The sequence below is a fragment of the Squalius cephalus genome, assembly GCF_949319135.1.
Source record: "Squalius cephalus genome assembly, chromosome: 10".
Classification (NCBI taxonomy): Eukaryota; Metazoa; Chordata; class Actinopteri; order Cypriniformes; family Leuciscidae; genus Squalius; species Squalius cephalus.
Window position 1 is genome coordinate 16423037 of NC_137131.1, and position 19012 is coordinate 16442048.

Consider the following 19012-nt stretch of genomic DNA (forward strand, 5'->3'; position numbering starts at 1 on the left):
TTTAAGTATTTTTAAAAAAAATTTTTTTAGGATACTATGCATCCTGATAAAGTTCCCTTGGCCTTTGGAATTAAAATAGCCCCACATCATCACATAGCCTTCACCATACCTAGAGAGACCATACCTTCTGAGTTTTGGGGGAGGAAAGAGGCAGTTCAAAGGGTAAGTAGAGAGGCAGATTGAGCAGGATTGGACTGCTAGAGTTACCAGAAGCAAGTGGCGGAGTGATGCTTTTATAGTGCAGGCTGGTTTAATACCAAAAGTTTCATAGTAAAAAAAACAAAAAATATAAAAAAATAAAAACACAAAAACATGCAGAAAGAAAATAAATCGTTTAGGATTCAAATATTCCCGGGGTTAATCCAAAGACTAAGGCAATTGTCAAAAAAAGCACGAAACTTATATAACATATGAAAGTTTTTATTAGCTGTCATTTTGTGTCACATAAATACAACTGTATGTATTATTTTTCAAGACATAAATCATTCCTAAAAGAATGGATGGATTTTTTTCAACCAACCTTGACTTCATCTATTGTATCATTTAAAGATGCATGTTTCCTGTTGCAACAATCAATGTTGAAAAGAATTACATTTTCTGGTCCAGTTGTACGTTTGCCTTCATTCATTAACACAACTCTGTAGTGTTTTGATCATAAGCAAATTGTGGAGTCAAATTTAACTGACGAACCAGGTCTACACCATTAGATATTTAATGAGTCTTCCCCAGAATGACATATCCATTTGTGACCCAATCAGAAAAAGCCATCTCAAAGGACACACATACGGCTTCTTGTAATAGAACCTCTGGCAATGAGAACGAGTGCTATTTGAACGGGTTACTTCTTTCCGATTGACAATCTGCAATGCAAAAAAGATTTTGCCAACATCAATTATACTTTTACAAAATGCAATTATTTAATTATGCACAGAGCAAAGACAATAATGAATTTTGAGGGGTCATACAGACTATACTGGTACAGGAAGACTAGATGTATGCGGCATATAGCTATAGTTCTTACTTGTTCAAATAGTCATCCTGTAGATTCAGAACCAGACTATCTGCGTTCAGGTACACCTTGTTCTGTGAAACTGCCACCTGGAAAACAACCTTCATCTGGTCAGGGCTTTCAAAATGGACATAAAACATTCAGCTTTTTCCAAAAGGACTGGTATGTAACCAGCCGAACCTTGGCAGAACTGCTAGTGAACATCAAATATTTACATTGGTGAAAAACACACCTTTTTCCAAAGAGTACCGTTTACATCAGGAAAACTCATTAAAAATTATGAATAAGCAAAATGCCACATAGCTGTGGAAAGAAGTGAATCATAACATTGTACCGTTTTGGCAATGTTCTGCGCTGCCCTGATTCTTCTGAGTTTAAGGTATCCGGGATTCTTTGTGACGGCCTCTCCCAGCTGTGAATTAGAAACCAAAATCCATTTCTCATATAACATTTTTCACAAAAGACACATTAATAATATTTATATCATAAAATACTATGTAATGATTCATTTTACAGTGTCCTTATTACACGCTACATGTAACTACTAAAGTAATAACTATAAATTATGCATAACTACATGAAACTAACCCTAAACCAGAACCTAATCCTAACCCTAAAGTACATGTAGTTCATTGATAATCCCCCAGTTTCACAGACAAGTCTTAAGATAGTCCCAGACTAAAATGCATGTTTGAGTAGGGCTGGGTATCAAATACAATTTTTCGATACCGATACCTTGACTTCGATACCGGTTCCTGAACGATACTTTTTTCGATACCAATTTTATGAAATCCGTTTTTTTAACAACATTACATTACCTCATGTATTATTTACATGTATTATTTACTGCTGGCATCGAGTCTGGTGAAACGTAGCTACACTTTTGATCTTTTCCACATATTTTCCATCTATGTGGGTTAGGACGCTTACACTAAGACGTGCGAGCCACGTCTCTTTGGGCAACCGCGTAAACTAGTGTTTTTCCGCCACAACCAATCATGCTGCATGCTTATTGGCTCACTGACATTGACGAGATTAACCTAGGTATCGAAATTTGGTACCGAACGACAAGACATGTTTCGATACTCGATAGTATCGAGGCAATTCGGTCGGTACCTAAAAAGTATTGAACTCGATACCCAGCCCTATGTTTGAACTGTTTTAACTGAAAGCAACTTGCACTGCCATATCTTAGAATATGTCAGTGCCATTGTTTTGTCTCAAGATGCACATCAGTGTTTTTTTTTATAAGGCATGCTATTTTATAAAAGCTGCTTAAATGGCCTAATTAAGGCCTAATCCTGGCTTAATCTAAGCCCTTTCTGTGAAACCAGGCCGTTACTCAGTGCTTAAATATACAATTACACTGTAACAAGGACACCTTAAAATAAATTGTAACCTGAATACTAATCTAAATATTAATAACAATAAAAACAATAAATATAATATAATATAATTCAAAATGATAAAATATAATCTGTTTCTCGAATCTGATTGGCTGAGAGCCTTTTCCAGCCATGCGATATTCCCCCAGTATCAGCACTCGAACCGTTTCACCGTTTGTATCAATCCGCTTGCGGCGACTGTCATGGCGGTCGAGCAAATACACCATATTTTTGAAAAATACCACTGTTGTTGTGTTTTTAGAGTTTTTAAGGTGAGAATGTAATTATTTGGACCTAAAAATGTGACTCATATATAAACAACTGGTTTACTATTTGTTTTAACACTTTCGCAAATGCGAACTCGAGGCCGTCAGCGGCCGTTCAGCGATCATGTACCCGCAGAGAACAGCTTCATCTCGGCCAGTCCTTTGGGAATTTGCCGCTGGCTCTTTTGTAGATAGTAGTTAAACGAGATATAATTAATTTGGGGTACAGTATATCAAACGGGCTTGGGTCTTTTTAATCTATTACTTGTTCCAAAGCAAATCGATTTTGGTTTAGGGGAAAATTAAGTTTCATAACTTTATTTATATTTAACTATATTTAACTTAAATCCAGTACATCCTGGCTATATTTAACTTAAATCCTGTACAAGTACTAGAGCGCTGCTTTTGTACGTTTGACTGAATTGTTTGCTTGTGTTTATTTCCTATTGCGTTTTATAATTGCTATTGTTGTTAATTTAAGTATAGTTGTTCAATAATAATATCTTATATAAATAATAAGCTGTATTTGGTATTGAGAAAGGATTGTGATATGGACTTCAGTGAAAGTTACATTATTTACCCTATTAGATGGCGACAAAGTCTTTATGAGTGAGAACAAGGTAGTTGTTTTAGCGCTGTCATGGAAATCCCCTTAACTTTTAAAAGGACAAAGACGAAGACATCGCTTTCCACAGCGGACATCTGATTTTTTATAATGGATATAATATTATGGACATCGACCTGAAGAATGAATGCTATATCAGATGCATGTAACACACTCGTTTAGTCGATCTCCCTCTCATAATACCACAATACTCTACTCTAGATAATACAATAGGCTTCAATGAAGCGACTCAACATTCATTCGTTACTAGTTCTAAAGTAATGTTTTAGAATTAGTAATGGAGGCTTAGGCTCAACTGTTAAACTGTCAACTTGAGATTTAAATATTTAAAATACCCATGAGCTTTGGCAAAAGTAAATATTTTTAGATAAGAAGCTCATACCATTTTGGCTGCCTGGGCCTCTCCTTCAGCTTGGATGATCTTCTGCCTCTGATCTTGTTTTGCTTTCTCCACATAGAACTGAGCTCTTTGGGCCTCCTGCTGGGCTGAAAGATTATATTTTTTAGTACAGTAACTATGTACATATTTTGTGCTACAGCACTCAAGAACCGAATTTTACCTACCAACTTGTTTGGCCTCCACAGCTGCTGTGTACTCCCTGCTGAAGCTCAACTCTGTGATGGCCACATCATCGAGAATAATGTTGAAGTCTTTAGCACGTTCAAAGAGCTCCCGTCGGATGAGCATAGAGACCTGCATGCAATAAACGGCGAAGAAAGATTAAAAAGACAATCATTTAGTATAGTGATCTGGATATCCCCTTCCTTTAAATATACTTTCTGGATATTACGGTAGGTTCTAGAACTAATTTGTGGAAGCCAGATTGTGAGAGAATACCAACCTGGGCTCTTTGTGTAATTAGTTGGGAGGCATTGAATTTGGCTACCACACTCTTCAGAACTTCATTAGCAATGGACGGCAACACACGCTCATCATAGTCCTTCCCCAGCTGCTGGTACAAGACGGGAAGGTTGGAAGCCACCGGACGGGACAGCACACGCAACGCGATGTTCACCATCTGCAGGTCTGACCACATTACAAACAACATTACTCCTCCCAGTAAAATAAAGAACAACTTCAGATTGGGCAACCATATTTAAATAAACTATAATCAATACGGTGAACAAATTATGACCATGTTCAAAATGGAAGTAAACAAAGAAAGGCCAACAAAATTAAATTAAATAAAAAAATATTACCTTTGCTTCCAGTTAAAGATGATATTTTTCTTGGTTTGGCTCTAATGTCATATATGATTGGATACTGAATCCATGGTATCCTATAAGAAGAATGTCACTAAAATTATTTTTTTTAGAACTACAACTTTCCTTTTTTGTTATGGAAAGATCAAACATGGGGTTTGCTTTCATAAAGAAAACTGTTCAACAAGTCATTAAAAAGCTCACCTGAAGTGGAGACCCTCAGCAAGGACTGTGTCCATCTGCATCCCTCCAATCCTATTAAAGATGATTGCTCGCTGACCTCCCTCCACTAAAGACAAGACCATTAGTGTGAGAGATGACATTACCAATCATCTACTTTTAATATTAACTTGAAAGGTACATATTTGCACAAATACACAACCATTCAAAAGTTTGGGGTCAGTGAGATTTTGTAATGTTTTTGAAAGAAGTCCCTTATGCTAACCCAGGCTGCATTTATTTGATCAAAAATACAGTAAACAGATATTATTACAATGTAAACTGATTTTTTTTTTTTACATAGTTTAAACTGTAATTTATTCTTGTGATGCCAAAGCTACATTTTCAGCAGCCATTACTCTTCAGTGTCACATGATCTTTCAGAAATCATTCATTTGGAATTATTATCATCAAAATGTGGAAAACAGTTGTGCTGCTTAATATTTTTGTATAAAACATGACATTTTCTTTTAGTTTTCTTTTATGAATAGGAAGTTCAAAAGAACAGCATTTATTAAAAATAAAATAAAAATTTAACATTGTGTGAATGTTTTTACTGTCAATTTTGATCGATTAAATGCGTCCTTGCTAAATAAAGGTATTCATTTTCTTCTTATTATTACAATCTTTTGAAAGGTAGTGCATAAATGCACTGCACTAAAATGAGCTGTTTCTAAGATGTTTTCTAATGCAATACTGAAAGTACCTGTATATGTTGCCTCTTTGACTCCATAAGCAAGTGCACCTGCTCCAATTAATATCTTTAGTCCGATCCCAGCACCCCTTGAGCCAGAGGACATGCGTCCGGCGAGATCTCTCAGGTGCTGGAGGAACCTCTGTGAGAGTACAAAAAAGCAACAACAACAACACCACAATAACAAAAACAACAAAAACATTCATTTTCATTGGAAATTATATATGAAAATATTACTGTAACATTAATAGTAAAATATTTAAAAAGGTTAGTTCACTCAAAAAATGAAAATTCTGTCATTTACTCACCCTTATGCCATTCCAAACCAGTAAGACTTTCGTTCATCTTCGAAACACAAATTAATATATTTAAATGAAATCTGAGAGATTTCTGTCCTTCCATTGACAGTCCACGCAAATACCACTTTTCATCAACACGGTAAACGGATGTGTGACAAGAACCATTGAGGTTAATTCATTTTCGTGTGATGCGCAGCTGGTTTGAGCCAGAGCATTGATATAAATCAATGTTTATATGTGAATAAAAGCCTAAATTCAATCTGTTCATCATATAAAGCAATCAGTCTCTGCAAAAAAATTGGAGTAAACTTCTCAATTTATATGGATTACGTTTACTATCTGTTTATGAACTTTTGAAGTGGTAGTTGCGTGGACTGTCAATGGAGGGACAGAAATCTTAGAGATTTCATTAAAATTTATATTTTGTGTTTAAAATATGAACGAAAGTGTTACGGGTTTGGAACGCCATGAGGATGATTGATGACATTATTATTATTATTTTTCATTTTGGGGTAAACTAAGCCTTTACTCTTTCCAACGGGTTAAATCCCGTAAATTCCAACAACAGTGACATCCTTTGACACTCACACTTATATTTAAAGTTGCAATATTCAAGTCTTAATAATAACCAGTGTCTGAGAAATTACTTCATGAGCTGACATTCTGATTAAGAAAGCGCATTAACTGTAAAATTAGACTTACAAGTAGAATCACAATCAGTTTGAATTATTTCATAAACTACCGTTTGTATCATGTCAATTTAAGACCAAAATGAATATGTTACAGGTGATATTAAACGTCAAATTCCCAACAGTCAAGACCAGCCGGCATCAGGAGTCAGGATTTCAGCATCAGAGCAAGCTATTGAGAATCAGTAAACATTAATATTTAAATTCCTACTTCAAGAACAAATTATACGGTCTAATTAAGAGGCCAGACAACAGATTTAATCTTAAAATGTGCTTTAGCGTATGAGAGCAGAACCGGCTTACTGGTCATGTAACACTCTCTTTCTGTTCAAATTTCTGTTGCCAAGCTTGAAGCTGAATATTACACTGTGTGAAAAGTAAGGATTTACATTTCCTAGTATGTATAAAAATATAATTATATAAGTTTTTTTTTTTTTTTAAAGAATTAAGACATTATACTCACATTAGGCTCTTTATTCGCCATGCTTGCAAGAGCTACCCAAGGTCGTCACGAACAACTTCCGCTCCTACCGGAAGGAATTCTGGGTAATGTAGTACTCTTGGTTATTTCCATGTTTTGGACATTTGGACATTTCTACAAAGTGGACAGGCACCCTTTATAATTATAGGCTAGTTCCAAGTTTTTATGTGTTAAATTAAAACAAACTTTATGACGACGATTAAGATATTTTAACTGGATATAAATATTCTCTTTTGTAAAAACTAATTTATTCTGTGAGATGATTCATTAATGGGATCCATGTAAAGAGCAAAATATACTAGATGTTTTAAACATTTTTTGTAACATGTGAACAGTTTTTATGTAAAATGTGCCACATTCCTGTATATGCAATGTGAGGCATAAAAATATTATTAGAAATATTTAGTTAAGGGAAAAATGTGTGAGAGAGAAAGCATCAATATCAATATTTTAATCCATAATTACATAATTTATTTTAAAACACAGCCTATCTTACAGTTTAACTAAAAAAAAAAAAAAACAATGAGACCATGAATGACCACACAGACTGGGCGAAACCCTTTTAAAAACAGCTGATAAGGAAGCAGTGTACATTGCAGGATTGAATTGTAGAAGAAGAAGAAAAATATACAAACAGGTAATTTACACAACCAGGTTGTCATGAGCATGATAACTCTTATGTACAAGTCCTTATCTGCCATAAAACTGGTGTAATCATTTGTCTTGAAACTGTTTTGTTCTAAAATGTTCCCTTTAATGTTGTTGTCACAGCGCCTCAGAAGAAATACTCAGCATGTAGAGTGTCTCCTCTGTACATTGAAACTTGTAGTAATGGGTCCATCCTCTGGACTGACAGTAAAAAAACCAAAAACAAATTATATAAAATAAAGGTTCCATGTCTCAGACGTAGAAGAGTCGTACCCGGGACGTGCTGACATGAAGGTCGTCATCATAAAACTTGGTCTCTATAACAACATTACCCCTGCAAGAGAAGACATTTGACCCATCATTAATCCATGAGTAACTTTTATGAATATCTAATATGTTGACTATCATAAAATGTTTTTTTTATTTAAGGAAACTCTTACGTTAAGACATTTGCAGGCATCATTTGTGACTCTGGTGCAGCTTCTATCAAAGACTGCCACGTGTTTGTAGAATTAGGAATCACAAAGCCAAACTCGAAAAACCACTCTGAAAAGACACAAAAGATACACGTGTAAGCATTTTGTGGTGTCAATAATTTTTACACACTTAAAATCTAGTAGGCCAAGAAGAGGAAAAACATTTTCACAAACAAGCTTTCAAAAATCTCATATATTCAAGTGCCCAAGTAATTTAATTTAACATGTTTCAAAAGTGCTTGTGCATACAAATCCTTATTCCAAGATTGTAAATCTTTTGCATCTTGGCTCATAGGAATTTGTATGCACAAACACTTTTATTACACAATTACACAAAGTAACCTGACAAGTAAAGTCTAGAATTAGAAAATGGAAATTGATATTTAATATTAATATTGGTAAAACTTTACAATAAGGCCCTGTTTGTTAACATTAGTTAATGCATTAGCTAACATGAACTAACAACGAGCAATGTTTTTAAAGCATTTATTAGTCTTTGTTAATGTTAGTTAGTTAGTAAAAAATATAGTTGTTCATTCTTTATAGTTAGTTTTGTTTGAATGTTGAAATTAACATTAACTAATTTAACTGAATTAAATTAACAATTACTAACAATCACGAATAACTAATGTTAACAAATGGAACCTTACTGTAGTTGTGCTACTATTGATATCAGTATAAGTCCACAATACCATGAAGACAAGCATAGATGAAACTTATAATGGCTGACAGTTGCATTGTGAATCCATAATAAATTCTTTGAAAATAATTTTGGCTACAAATAGGATAATTGAATCGATAGAAACACTGCATTTAAAATATACCGTTCAGGTTATTCAAGAATCTTAGGCCTAGTATATACGTAAATGTTCAAATGTACCTGTGCCTGATTTGGATTACACTAAATCTAAATCCACCCAGACTATGACCTAAGATGGCTACTATTGACACTCATATAAAGGTCACTTGCTAACAGTAGCCCCTTTAACACATACAAACTTTACAGCTAAATTACTGGTAAACTGCCATTAAGAGATCATGTGTGAACAGGACCTTTTCAAAAATACAGTTCTGGCAATTTACTAGTATGAGAAGTTGTAAGATAACCAGTAAATTAATTGTATGATGCTTTGTGTAAACAGAGAATGAAGATTACCGGTATGAGCACGTACGAGGACAGAACGCACAGACGTAAGAAGTTTGCAATACAATAGTACATACTGCAATACAATATAACTATTGTGCGTCTCGTGTTTTTAAAGGGGTCATCGAATGCAAAATTCACTTTTACATGGTGTTTGCATTTAAATGTGTCTTTGCAGTGTGTGGACACAACCACCATTCAATGGAAAAAATCCATTCACTCTTTTTTTTTTTATTCTCAAAAAGCCTAAAGACTCTCAATAATAAAGCCATTTGGATTTTCTGATTTTCTAATATTTCTGTCATATTGCTCATGCTCCGCCCACGACCATTGACGGACTGTCCCGTATTAGCATATTTCCGCCCTCAGCCATTTGTATACTGTCTGCCAAGGCAGCACTTTACGTGTCTTGTGTCGACACCCCCCATGGAAGAGAGGGGTGGGGTGAGCAGTTGCTCATTATCATTTAAAGAGACATGCACCGAAACGGGTCGCTGTGAACACAGCTGTATTTGAGGAGGTAAAAGGGTGTTTTACACAACCATTGAGGAATTTTAACCAAAGTATGTTACAAACTTTACATGAAGACCCTAAAGAATCATACCAACTTGTGGAAAATTGGCATCCGATGACCCCTTTAAGAGCAAAACCGCATTCTGTGTGATCATCCCCTTAAGCCTGTCACTCAGAAGTAAAAAAAAAAAAAAACTAACTAAAATTAAACTAAAGCGCTTCTCCTCATCCAGGTGGATGAAGAAAATGGCTTAGTGTTTTTCCAATGACTTGCATCACAGAGTTTACCAGTACTGGTATCTGGTATCTTACTGGTAAAAAGATAGAATGAACAGCACATTTGTGTATTTACTGAAAAAGTCATTCTGATAAATTACCAGGACTGCTGTGTAAAAGGGGCTTATGAGTGAAATATTATGATCAAATTGTATTTTTAGCAACATTTATATTTGACACATTTTAACAGGAGCTCCTTGCTTGAGAAGACTAGGTATCTGTAGATATTTCAGAACTAGAGACATCTTGCTAAAGAGACCTCTAAATTTGCATTTAAAACCATTGCTATTTGTTATTACAAGAGTGCAATGTGCAAGAAAGAATCAGAACAACCTTCTAGGCACTGGCCTTTAAAGAAAACTTTTTGCTCCAGTCGGAATTTTTCCAGTTTTTCTACTGAAGAGAAATTCAGCTCTCTGGAGACTGCTTTACATTTCAGGATCTTCTTAGGAACCCGAGCTGGAAAACAAAATCAAATCTGTTAGTTACCAGACATGGCACATTCTGTACCAAATTCAGTACTGAAAACTGATCTCGACCTCACTTTGACATCATTAAAAAGAGCTGTGAAGTAGTGGACATAAGAGAAGAATTGGTGTAGCCCAATCTAGTCAATAGTTTAATCTTTAATGCAAGGTAATGCTGAGAACCACAAACCTTCATGTTCTACCCCAGGAAGGGAGAGGTCTTCAGTTCCCTGCCAGAGAACCTTCCCTGTCTCTGCATCTCTAAGATTCATCCAGTTTCTGAAGACAAGTTAAGGCATGCTGAACCAACGTCCCTTTCAGGCAAGTCATTTCTCTCGGCGGCCATCTTTGAAATGCCTCTCGGGCATCTATTTCAGTCTTGCAAGTGCAGCGCCTATCTCTCTGAATGAGGAAACATCAAATTCTCCAAAGCTGGTCAGCAGGTTTATGATTAAATTTCATATTTGAAATCACCAATGAAATCTGACAACAACTGTCTCATAAATATGGTTTCTTACATTAAAATAGTGTTAAAAAAAGCTTATTTTTTTCAGGCTAGACCAGCCAATGCGCATATGCAGTCCTAAGTGCACTTATTACTTATTCTGCCATATTGCGTGTTCTCCCATTCATAGTAATACGAGTGCACCGTCTTTCTATATATAGTCTTTGTGCTGACCAGACTGACAATGAAAAAATGTCTTCTGATTTCAGGCCAACATTTTTGTAAATTACATTTGAGAGGAAGATAAATTCACATGAAGACAATAATCAGAGTTTGGCTCATTGGGCTTAAAAGGGACAGTTCACCTAAGAAATGAAGATTGTCATTTCAAACTGGTATGACTTTCTTTCAACAAAAGAGATGTTTAGCAGAATGTTCAGGCACTGTCAAGATCCAAAAAGAACAAAACAGCACCATAAAAGCAGTCCATAAGACACTTGCACTATATAAAACTTCTCTAAAGCCATGTGATAGGTTTGTGTGAGGAACAAACTTTAAGTTTTAAGTTTAATTCACTGAACATCTTGTTCGACCACCAAATCATTGGATGGGAAAGAGCATCTTCACATATAAGCATTTAGCTACACAGAGGAAAGTGGGTATTACGGGTTTGCGAAAGTTGTGATGGGTGAACTAATCCATTAAATGATGCCTAAATTTAAGAGTATCAGATCATTACATTGAGCAGCTTTTAGTTTTAAATCACACACAAATCCAGCCAATAAGGTAAGAGCTAACTGAAGCAGACCACACTTGAGGTCTAAAAACATCCTGATCTGTCTGCTAAACAATGGTTTGTGACAATGTCCTGTACTCTGTGTCAATGACATCTGACCTCTTCATCTTCAGACCACCTGTAGGAGTCTTTTAGGCAGGTTGAGCACACTCACACGAGGCTGCATTTGTCATTACCGGTGCACAGAACAGGCCCTAGTCACCAACCCCATGAGATCTCAGTCAAGGCTGCACAAGAGTGCTACATGTATCACTAATCCTAATCTATCTTTCAAGCATTAAATCCAAAATCCAAATCTGTTCCAGTTGGAATGAAAAGGGCTTATCATAAAAATGTGTTATACTTTATTTTAAGGTGCCTTTGTAACAGTGTAACATTAAAGTACTGAGTAATATTAATTAACAATAACATGTATTTACTATATGGTTAGGAATAGGGTTTAGATTAGGGTTAGTTGCATGAAATATGCATTATCTACTCTTATTATAGTAAGTACATATAACATAAGTAACAAGGACAGTGTAGTGTTACTTTGTACAGAAAAATTTACAATATTAGTGACACTACACTGCAGCCATAATAAAATGTTTTAATTATATAAATATATAATATTTATATTAATTATATAATTTGTATGATGTATTATTATGTTAATTATATTAATTACATATTTTATATTTATAATAATTATTGATAATTTGCATAATCATATTTTTATATTCTCATATATATTTTATGATTTTTTATGGAGACTCAATTTTATATATAACTTTCCTTGTCCACACTAATAAGTTTTTGTTTCAAAACGCATTTTTTTCTTTCCGTTTTGTTCTTCTGTCCACACTGAGACAGCGTTTTTATTAATGAAAACTAAGCTTTTTGAAAACGCTCTCCAAAGTGTATAAATTTGAAAACAGCGTTTTTGCATTGTAGTGCGGACTGTCAAAACAGAGTATACCGGTTTTGTGCCTGTTATGTGTTATTTACTTTCACACTGTTGCTAAAATATGTTACTTTGCACACTTTTCATATCATAGTCCTGCAAAGATGATGTGCTGTCCTGCAGCAATACATGAGAGCACTTGCGTTTTAGACCAAACATATATGGTGACTGGCGAGTGCGAACTGGACGCATCAGTGAAGATATTTTGCTAAATAAAATGATCCTGTCAGAAGAACTGCACGATAACTTTATTACTTATTGTTCCGTCTGTATCATCTCAGTGAGCTTTTGTGAGGTTTTACGCATGCGCAGTAAGCTGAATTTAGCGTTTTCCAAAAGTTTCTCATCCACACTGAAACGTTGGAAAACGCCTGAAAACGCTAGTGTGGATGAAGAGTGTTTTTAAACGGAAACACAGTTTTCAAATGTATCCGGATTAATGTAGACGTAGCCTAAGGCATTAAAATACTTTTAATGAATCCCGAGACACAAATAACCAGAAGCATGACCCAGGATTCATTTTCAGTCCAGCCCTGAGAGATGATTTATTCTCCCTTTGCCAAAGAACCAAACAGAACCAAATGAAATGATGCAGTGGTAATTTGACTGAATACATCCCATATCTCCATGCACTATGTTTAGACTACAAAAATAACAAAAGTTGGAGATATTTCCTATGTGCTTATTGCTTAAACATCATTTAGACCAGTGGTTCTCAACCAGGGAGTCTCAACAAACTTCCAAGGGGGACTCAAGTAAGTACCCCTTTCCCACCGACACTATTACGGGTGGGATCCCGGCTTTTGTCCATTCTCGAACCGTTCCACGCATTTCCACCTCAGAAAAGGGGGTTCTCAAGTCTGTGGAAACACGCGGTCGGTTCGCGACAGGCACCAGTTCGCCTGGCCAAAACAGGCTCTAGCTCCAGAACGCAAACCATTCTGGTGGAAAAGGCAAAAATCAAGATATACATCTTTCCAAGCTCTTTTATGTGCTGTCTCCTGTGATGTATTTCACCCTGAATTTAGATGCCAACAGCTGAAGTCACTAAAAATGAGTAACTATTCACTAAAGTGCTCGGCTCTGTTTCTGATGAACCAGGCGACTGCATTCGAGATTATTGGAGACAGATGTCTGTTGGATCTCACCTGCTGAGCACACTGGGGAGAGACCATTTTACTCACAAACACTGTCACTGTCAAAGTAATTAGTCCCCTCGGCGCCAAAGCTTTCATGGAAGCCACATTCATTTTTAAAAAGTCATCCATTGTTGCCATTTCCAGTCTGTTGTTATTGGTGCAAAAGAGTGTATTTTTTTAAGAAAAGCACTTGCCTTATTAAAAATAATGGTGGTGGAGGCTGTGTTAGTACTACTAATGCTTTACCAAATAAATAAGACACAGGAACATAAAACCAGCCTTGAAAGACACGGTGAGCAAACGAAATACAAACTCCTTCAAAATTCTAGATACACTTAGATACTCAATCCTTGTGCTACTGCAGCACTGCTTTCATTGTTACATTGCCCTAACACTTCTAACAAACATAATTTGGCACGCGATACAATATCTCTCTTTTTCATTAAGTCAGTGTTTTTTGTAGCTACACAAGGGATGGTGTTTTGCACACGGTAGTCACCTCTGGGGCACACTGGGTAAAAAAAAAACAAAAAAAAACACAAGGCAGAAATGATGAAGCCTGGAGGTAAAATTGCATGAAACTTTGAAACAACCTTTGGAAATTGGTCTGTGATGCATAACTACATTGTACCAGATTCACACTGCTAAAAAGAGCTGTGCTATACTAAGATGACACATATTCTGTGAAAACAGCTGATCTCAAAACTGGACCAATACAATATATTATGCATAAAAACATTATTCTAAATTAAAGGTCAAATTCAAATCAGAGGTGGTGATATCTATGGCATACCAGCCCATGGTCCAGCTTACTATGAACAACTACAGTATTAGTTTCAATATCTGAATGCCTTATCCATACATACACTATCATTCAAAAGTTTGGTGTCAGTAATAATTTTTATGTTTTAGAAAGAAGTCTCTTATGCTTATCAAGGCTACTATTATTTGTTCAAATCTATAGTAAAAACAGTAATATTATGAAATCTAAAAGCACTGTTTTTTATTTTAACATAGGTTAAAATGTAATTTATTCCCGTGATGGCAAAGCTGAATGTTCAGCAGCCATTATTCCAGTCTTCAGTTTCACATAATGCTTCAGAAATCATTCTAATATGCCGATTTGGTGCTCAATAAGCAACCGTTTTTCTGCAGAAAGATTCTTTGATAAATAGAAAGTCCAAAAAACAGCATTTATTTGAAATAGATGTAACATTATAAATGTCTTTACTGTCACTTTTACTGTGTCAATTTAATGCATCTTTAGTGATTAAAAGTATTCATTTATTTATTTCAAAATCTTTCTGACCCCAAACTTTTGAACAGTAGGGTAAATTCGAAACATTTCCTTACAGACTTGTACAACTTTCGCTCATTTCACAAACCTTTCATTGAAAGATGCATGTTCACATAAGTTTTGGTCAACTATCATTTTCCACAGCTTTGCCTCATGCGGCACACAGTTGGATGTGAGGAGCATAAGGCAGCAAATCCCTGTCCTTTCAAATCAAGGATTTAAGAATTACCAGCCTGTAAGACACACCCATGCTTTCACAAAGAAGGTCACACAGGGTAGGTAGACCCATGTCTACTTGAAGATATATTAGAAAAATAGTGTCTGACGGGGCAGCCGACCACTTTCACGCCATCAGAATGTTCTGGTGCTTGTGTGATTATTCTTGTCAGATTTACAGAGCCTATTATAGAAACACTAGCCAATGTTATGTAATCGTGATGGCAGGCACAAACTGTGTGAGGAGATTTCGCCTTGCTAATGCACCTGATCCCAAGAATCAGGTGCCTGTCAGTCTCATAGTATCCTCATTAACAAAACTTCCAGCTAAAGCAAATAACAGCATCCCAGTTAGTTACTGATGCTAATATGCTCAAATAAAAGTAAAACTGCTTTGAAAGGACGATATGATAATTGCATCCTAACTCTCACTAGAGAGTTGCAATTCATATCCCAGTAACTCAATAATCCAGGTATGCACATGACCAAAAACAAGCATAATCATACAATGTATAGAATAACGCAGACATAATCTCTGGATTAGAGAAATTACACCGACTAATCTCGCACATTACATAGCAAATATAACACTGTCATACCGTACATAATGCCTAAAGACTTCATAGGATACATTTCAACATTTCATAAACCGTTTAAACACTTGACTGAGTGTTTAAAAGTGTTAGTACATCCGAAATGAACTGTCAATTTACAGTCTCACTCCAAAAACGCAAATATAGTCGGTAGTTTGTTTGATCTAATAGAAAGCATTTGGGTTTATAGATGGAGATTGTTCCAATTGAAATCAGGCACGTATTGAACATTATGACTAAAAAGCATAACATAATATGTAACTAACGTTAGTTCACCTTCCAGTTTGCTAACTGTAATCAACATATCATACAAATTACAGCATCATCAATATTACAGTCCTGGTTTCAAAACCGTTAGATTATTTGCCGGATACAGATTTACGCCCGAAGTCAGATTGCTAGCTATGATGTAAAGTTCTGTAAGTTTGAGGTTTGCAGCAGGCAGGCTAATCTGCCCCATCATCACTTAAGGATACAGTTTAAACCCCTTCAGAATCTCCTTCGCCCTGTCTTCGTCCGAAGACATCTTTTTCCTGGATCTTCCGCTTCAGCAGATGAAAAAAGACGAATTAAAACGTTCCACCGAGGAATAACTAATAAATACTGGGCACAATATCTGTTAATTACACAAAATCCAGCTCGAAAAACCTTTTAGTTACAGTGAGATGCAGCTTTAATCTGAACGGATACACTTGATCCGCTCACAACCTACTGTAAATAGATTTTTGTGGGAGATTGACAGCTGATTCGACCAATCATCTAGCGAGTTTTTGAAGGCCTGGATTAAATGCACCTATCAAAGAGGAGATGCAAGAAATAGGGCGGGGTTTGGTTGCGTAGGGACGCGTCACCGATGGCAACCCCTCAAACGTCCTTCGAACGAAGCTTGAACGGAAGCGCGTGTGAGACAAAAAGTTGTCTGTACATTATTTCCTATGGCAAAACTAGGTGCTTCATGGATCTTACAGGGGATAACATATATATACTGCGCAGATGAATACTGCTTTTTATATGGATAGTGGACTAAAACGAGGCTGGTGTGTGGACGTAAAAAAAGAAATTCATTATGAAAATTGTTTTGGATATTTGTCGCTTGCAAACATGTGGCTAGTTCATATAAAAAGATGTTGGAACATTGGTTTAACCATCTTTGTATGCATTCCATTTTTAGATTTCAAAATAAAAATAAATATATTTTTCTATAAGTTATATTTTTCCAAATAATTAGGCCGTAGGCTATTATTAAAAACACTAATCTTAATATAAATCGTGTGCTTGTAAAGTAGCAGAGGCAAGTAGCCTAGTGTAGCCTACTACTTTACATATAAAATAGCATATAAATATAGCCTATTATGTAGCCTATAGCATTTGCAAATAAGTTTATGTTCTCATCAGACAGTTAGTTCTGTAACAGCAGACGAAAGCTCTGTCTGCAAATTATATGTCCAAAAATAAGCCCTGTGGCTAAGCGAAAACCAGCATGGGAAATAATGATAGCTATATTTGTGCAATTTTATGAACGTCTCAAAATGTTCTCCTTTAAAGTGTCCAGAAAAGAGTGGTCATGTAAAAACCACAGAGCTGTGTTACATAAAGTAGGTCTCTGCACTTCTCTGCAAGCATGCCGTTTATATTAAAAGAAGCGTTTTGTTTTATTTTATTTAATTTTTTGCTTTTATTTATTTATTTATTTATTTATTTTTTTTCATGGAGAGAAGACCTGCAATGGCAGAGTACAACCAAGGGGCGGTGTGATACTACAAGCAAAGAAAATAACCTTACCTTTTCAGGGCCTACTTATTCCACTCATTCCACGTATTTGAAAGAAATAGGCCTACACATAGTAATATTGTGAATTGAACATTTTATTTTGAAAATAATAATAATAAACTAAGTAACAGAAAATGGGAAAAAGTTCATGGACACCTGATCATTCACAGCAATACCTCAAAAAAAAAAAAGAAAAAAAAAAATTCAAGCACCAGCAGTGTGGTGATTCTACAGCCTAAGGAAATATATGATATTTCATCAAACACCGCTCTGCTATTTCTGAGATGTCACAGCTGAGAGTAAAAGGATGAGAAACTGGGAGAAGAAAGCCCTTATATGAACAGTAAATCTTATGTCTCTGCAGTAGTCTGCAAAATCCCATGCAATCTATTTCATAAATTGCTGCTCCTCCTTGCAACTTGAAATATACTTGTGCATGGGTTTCATTTTTTTCCTTTACAAATAAAAAATTACATTGCAACCTTCAGTTAGACTGTACGAATAAAAAGCAATGTACATTGCATTTAAAAGATATCTATTTTCTTTGAATTTCAACTGGCATAATTACACCATCACTATGTGTAAAATGATGGATGGATAAGTTTTTAATGGTAAAAAAATACATGCCAGATGAAATAGGAAAAATCCTTCAATTAAGTGAATGACCGATTTACTTGTTCGAAGGACAAGCACATGAAAAGGCTTAATGTTGAGCCCTGAGTTATATAGGCCTAGTATGGTTATATGGCGAGCCTGAGAATAGTTTTACACATCAGCCCAGTCTATTAAAGTTAGTGATACGCCGAGTCGAGTTTTTTTTTGCACATTAATCTGACAATAAATGTGCATGGCACACCCAGTTTTTCTTATGCATACCCAGAGACGCTTTTCTGGCTACACTGTCAGTTGAAGCAGTGATGGAGAATGATGTCATGTGAAAGACAGGAGCAGAGATCCTCCACACCACAAACTCATCACTTCGAATTACTTTTCCAGAGAAGAGACAAACTTGGACTTGAGCTGTTCAATTAATAATTACACCTTTCACCTCATCTTTAATGCATGATTAGGTCTCATATCAAAGGTGGTATGATGATAAAGCATGGCCCAGGCCCACTGACGTACCACTCTTTTTTTCCGTATATTTCCCAGTTTTTTTGTTTTCTTTAGTAAAAAGGCACTGGCCCACTTTCAGCCTCTATACACTTCATACATTTTATGCATGTTGTACATATTTGCACTGACTAACTGATCTATTTTTAAACAACACCATTTTAAGTATTATATTTAGTAAATTTCATCATCTGCTGTTTTAATTGCATATGTTTCATTTAAAGTTAATGTTATTCCAGTTCTTTAAACTAAGAGTTGCTTGTGTGGTTGTAATTGTGACAGCCCTGGGCAGTGAGGTCATTACAT

The 19012-nt window shown here is 35.6% G+C and overlaps 2 protein-coding genes across 3 annotated transcripts; both read right to left on the reverse strand.

Moving 5' to 3' along the window:
- Window positions 1-401: 401 nt before the first annotated feature.
- phb2b (prohibitin 2b) lies at window positions 402-6932 on the reverse strand. Its single transcript, XM_079883732.1, has 10 exons — window positions 6853-6932; window positions 5414-5543; window positions 4693-4777; window positions 4486-4565; window positions 4128-4312; window positions 3850-3979; window positions 3668-3771; window positions 1344-1421; window positions 1022-1098; window positions 402-860 (listed from the first exon to the last, which is right to left on the reverse strand). Exons 1-10 carry the CDS (start codon window positions 6871-6873, stop codon window positions 839-841), a joined length of 912 nt encoding a protein of 303 aa, XP_079739858.1. The 5' UTR covers window positions 6874-6932; the 3' UTR covers window positions 402-838.
- pde6d (phosphodiesterase 6D, cGMP-specific, rod, delta) lies at window positions 6853-16556 on the reverse strand. Of its 2 annotated transcripts, XM_079883735.1 has the most exons (6): window positions 16300-16556; window positions 10585-10673; window positions 10261-10386; window positions 7959-8064; window positions 7792-7852; window positions 6853-6931 (listed from the first exon to the last, which is right to left on the reverse strand). In XM_079883735.1, the coding sequence occupies exons 1-6, from the start codon at window positions 16347-16349 to the stop codon at window positions 6917-6919; spliced, it is 447 nt and encodes a 148-aa protein (XP_079739861.1). In that variant the 5' UTR covers window positions 16350-16556; the 3' UTR covers window positions 6853-6916. The 2 variants fall into 2 exon arrangements, with proteins under 2 accessions (XP_079739861.1, XP_079739860.1); XM_079883734.1 differs by lacking the exon at window positions 6853-6931 and having other exon boundaries at window positions 7291-7852.
- Window positions 16557-19012: the final 2456 nt, after the last annotated feature.

What these genes read in the sequence shown, in the direction of transcription:
- phb2b (XM_079883732.1), bottom strand. Translation starts at nt 6,873, where the DNA reads ATGGCGAATAAAGAGCCTAAT. An exon ending in AGGCCCAGGCAGCCAAAATG is followed by an intron (nt 1,422 to 3,667) that starts GTATGAGCTTCT and finishes TCTAATTCACAG; the next exon opens with CTGGGAGAGGCCGTCACAAA. An exon ending in CAGGATGACTATTTGAACAA is followed by an intron (nt 861 to 1,021) that starts GTAAGAACTATA and finishes TTTGCATTGCAG; the next exon opens with ATTGTCAATCGGAAAGAAGT.
- pde6d (XM_079883734.1), bottom strand. Translation starts at nt 16,349, where the DNA reads ATGTCTTCGGACGAAGACAGGGCGAAGGAGATTCTGAAGGGGTTTAAA. An exon ending in ATTCTGAAGGGGTTTAAACT is followed by an intron (nt 10,674 to 16,299) that starts GTATCCTTAAGT and finishes ACTTGTCTTCAG; the next exon opens with AAACTGGATGAATCTTAGAG. An exon ending in ATGCCTGCAAATGTCTTAAC is followed by an intron (nt 7,853 to 7,958) that starts GTAAGAGTTTCC and finishes CTTCTCTTGCAG; the next exon opens with GGGTAATGTTGTTATAGAGA.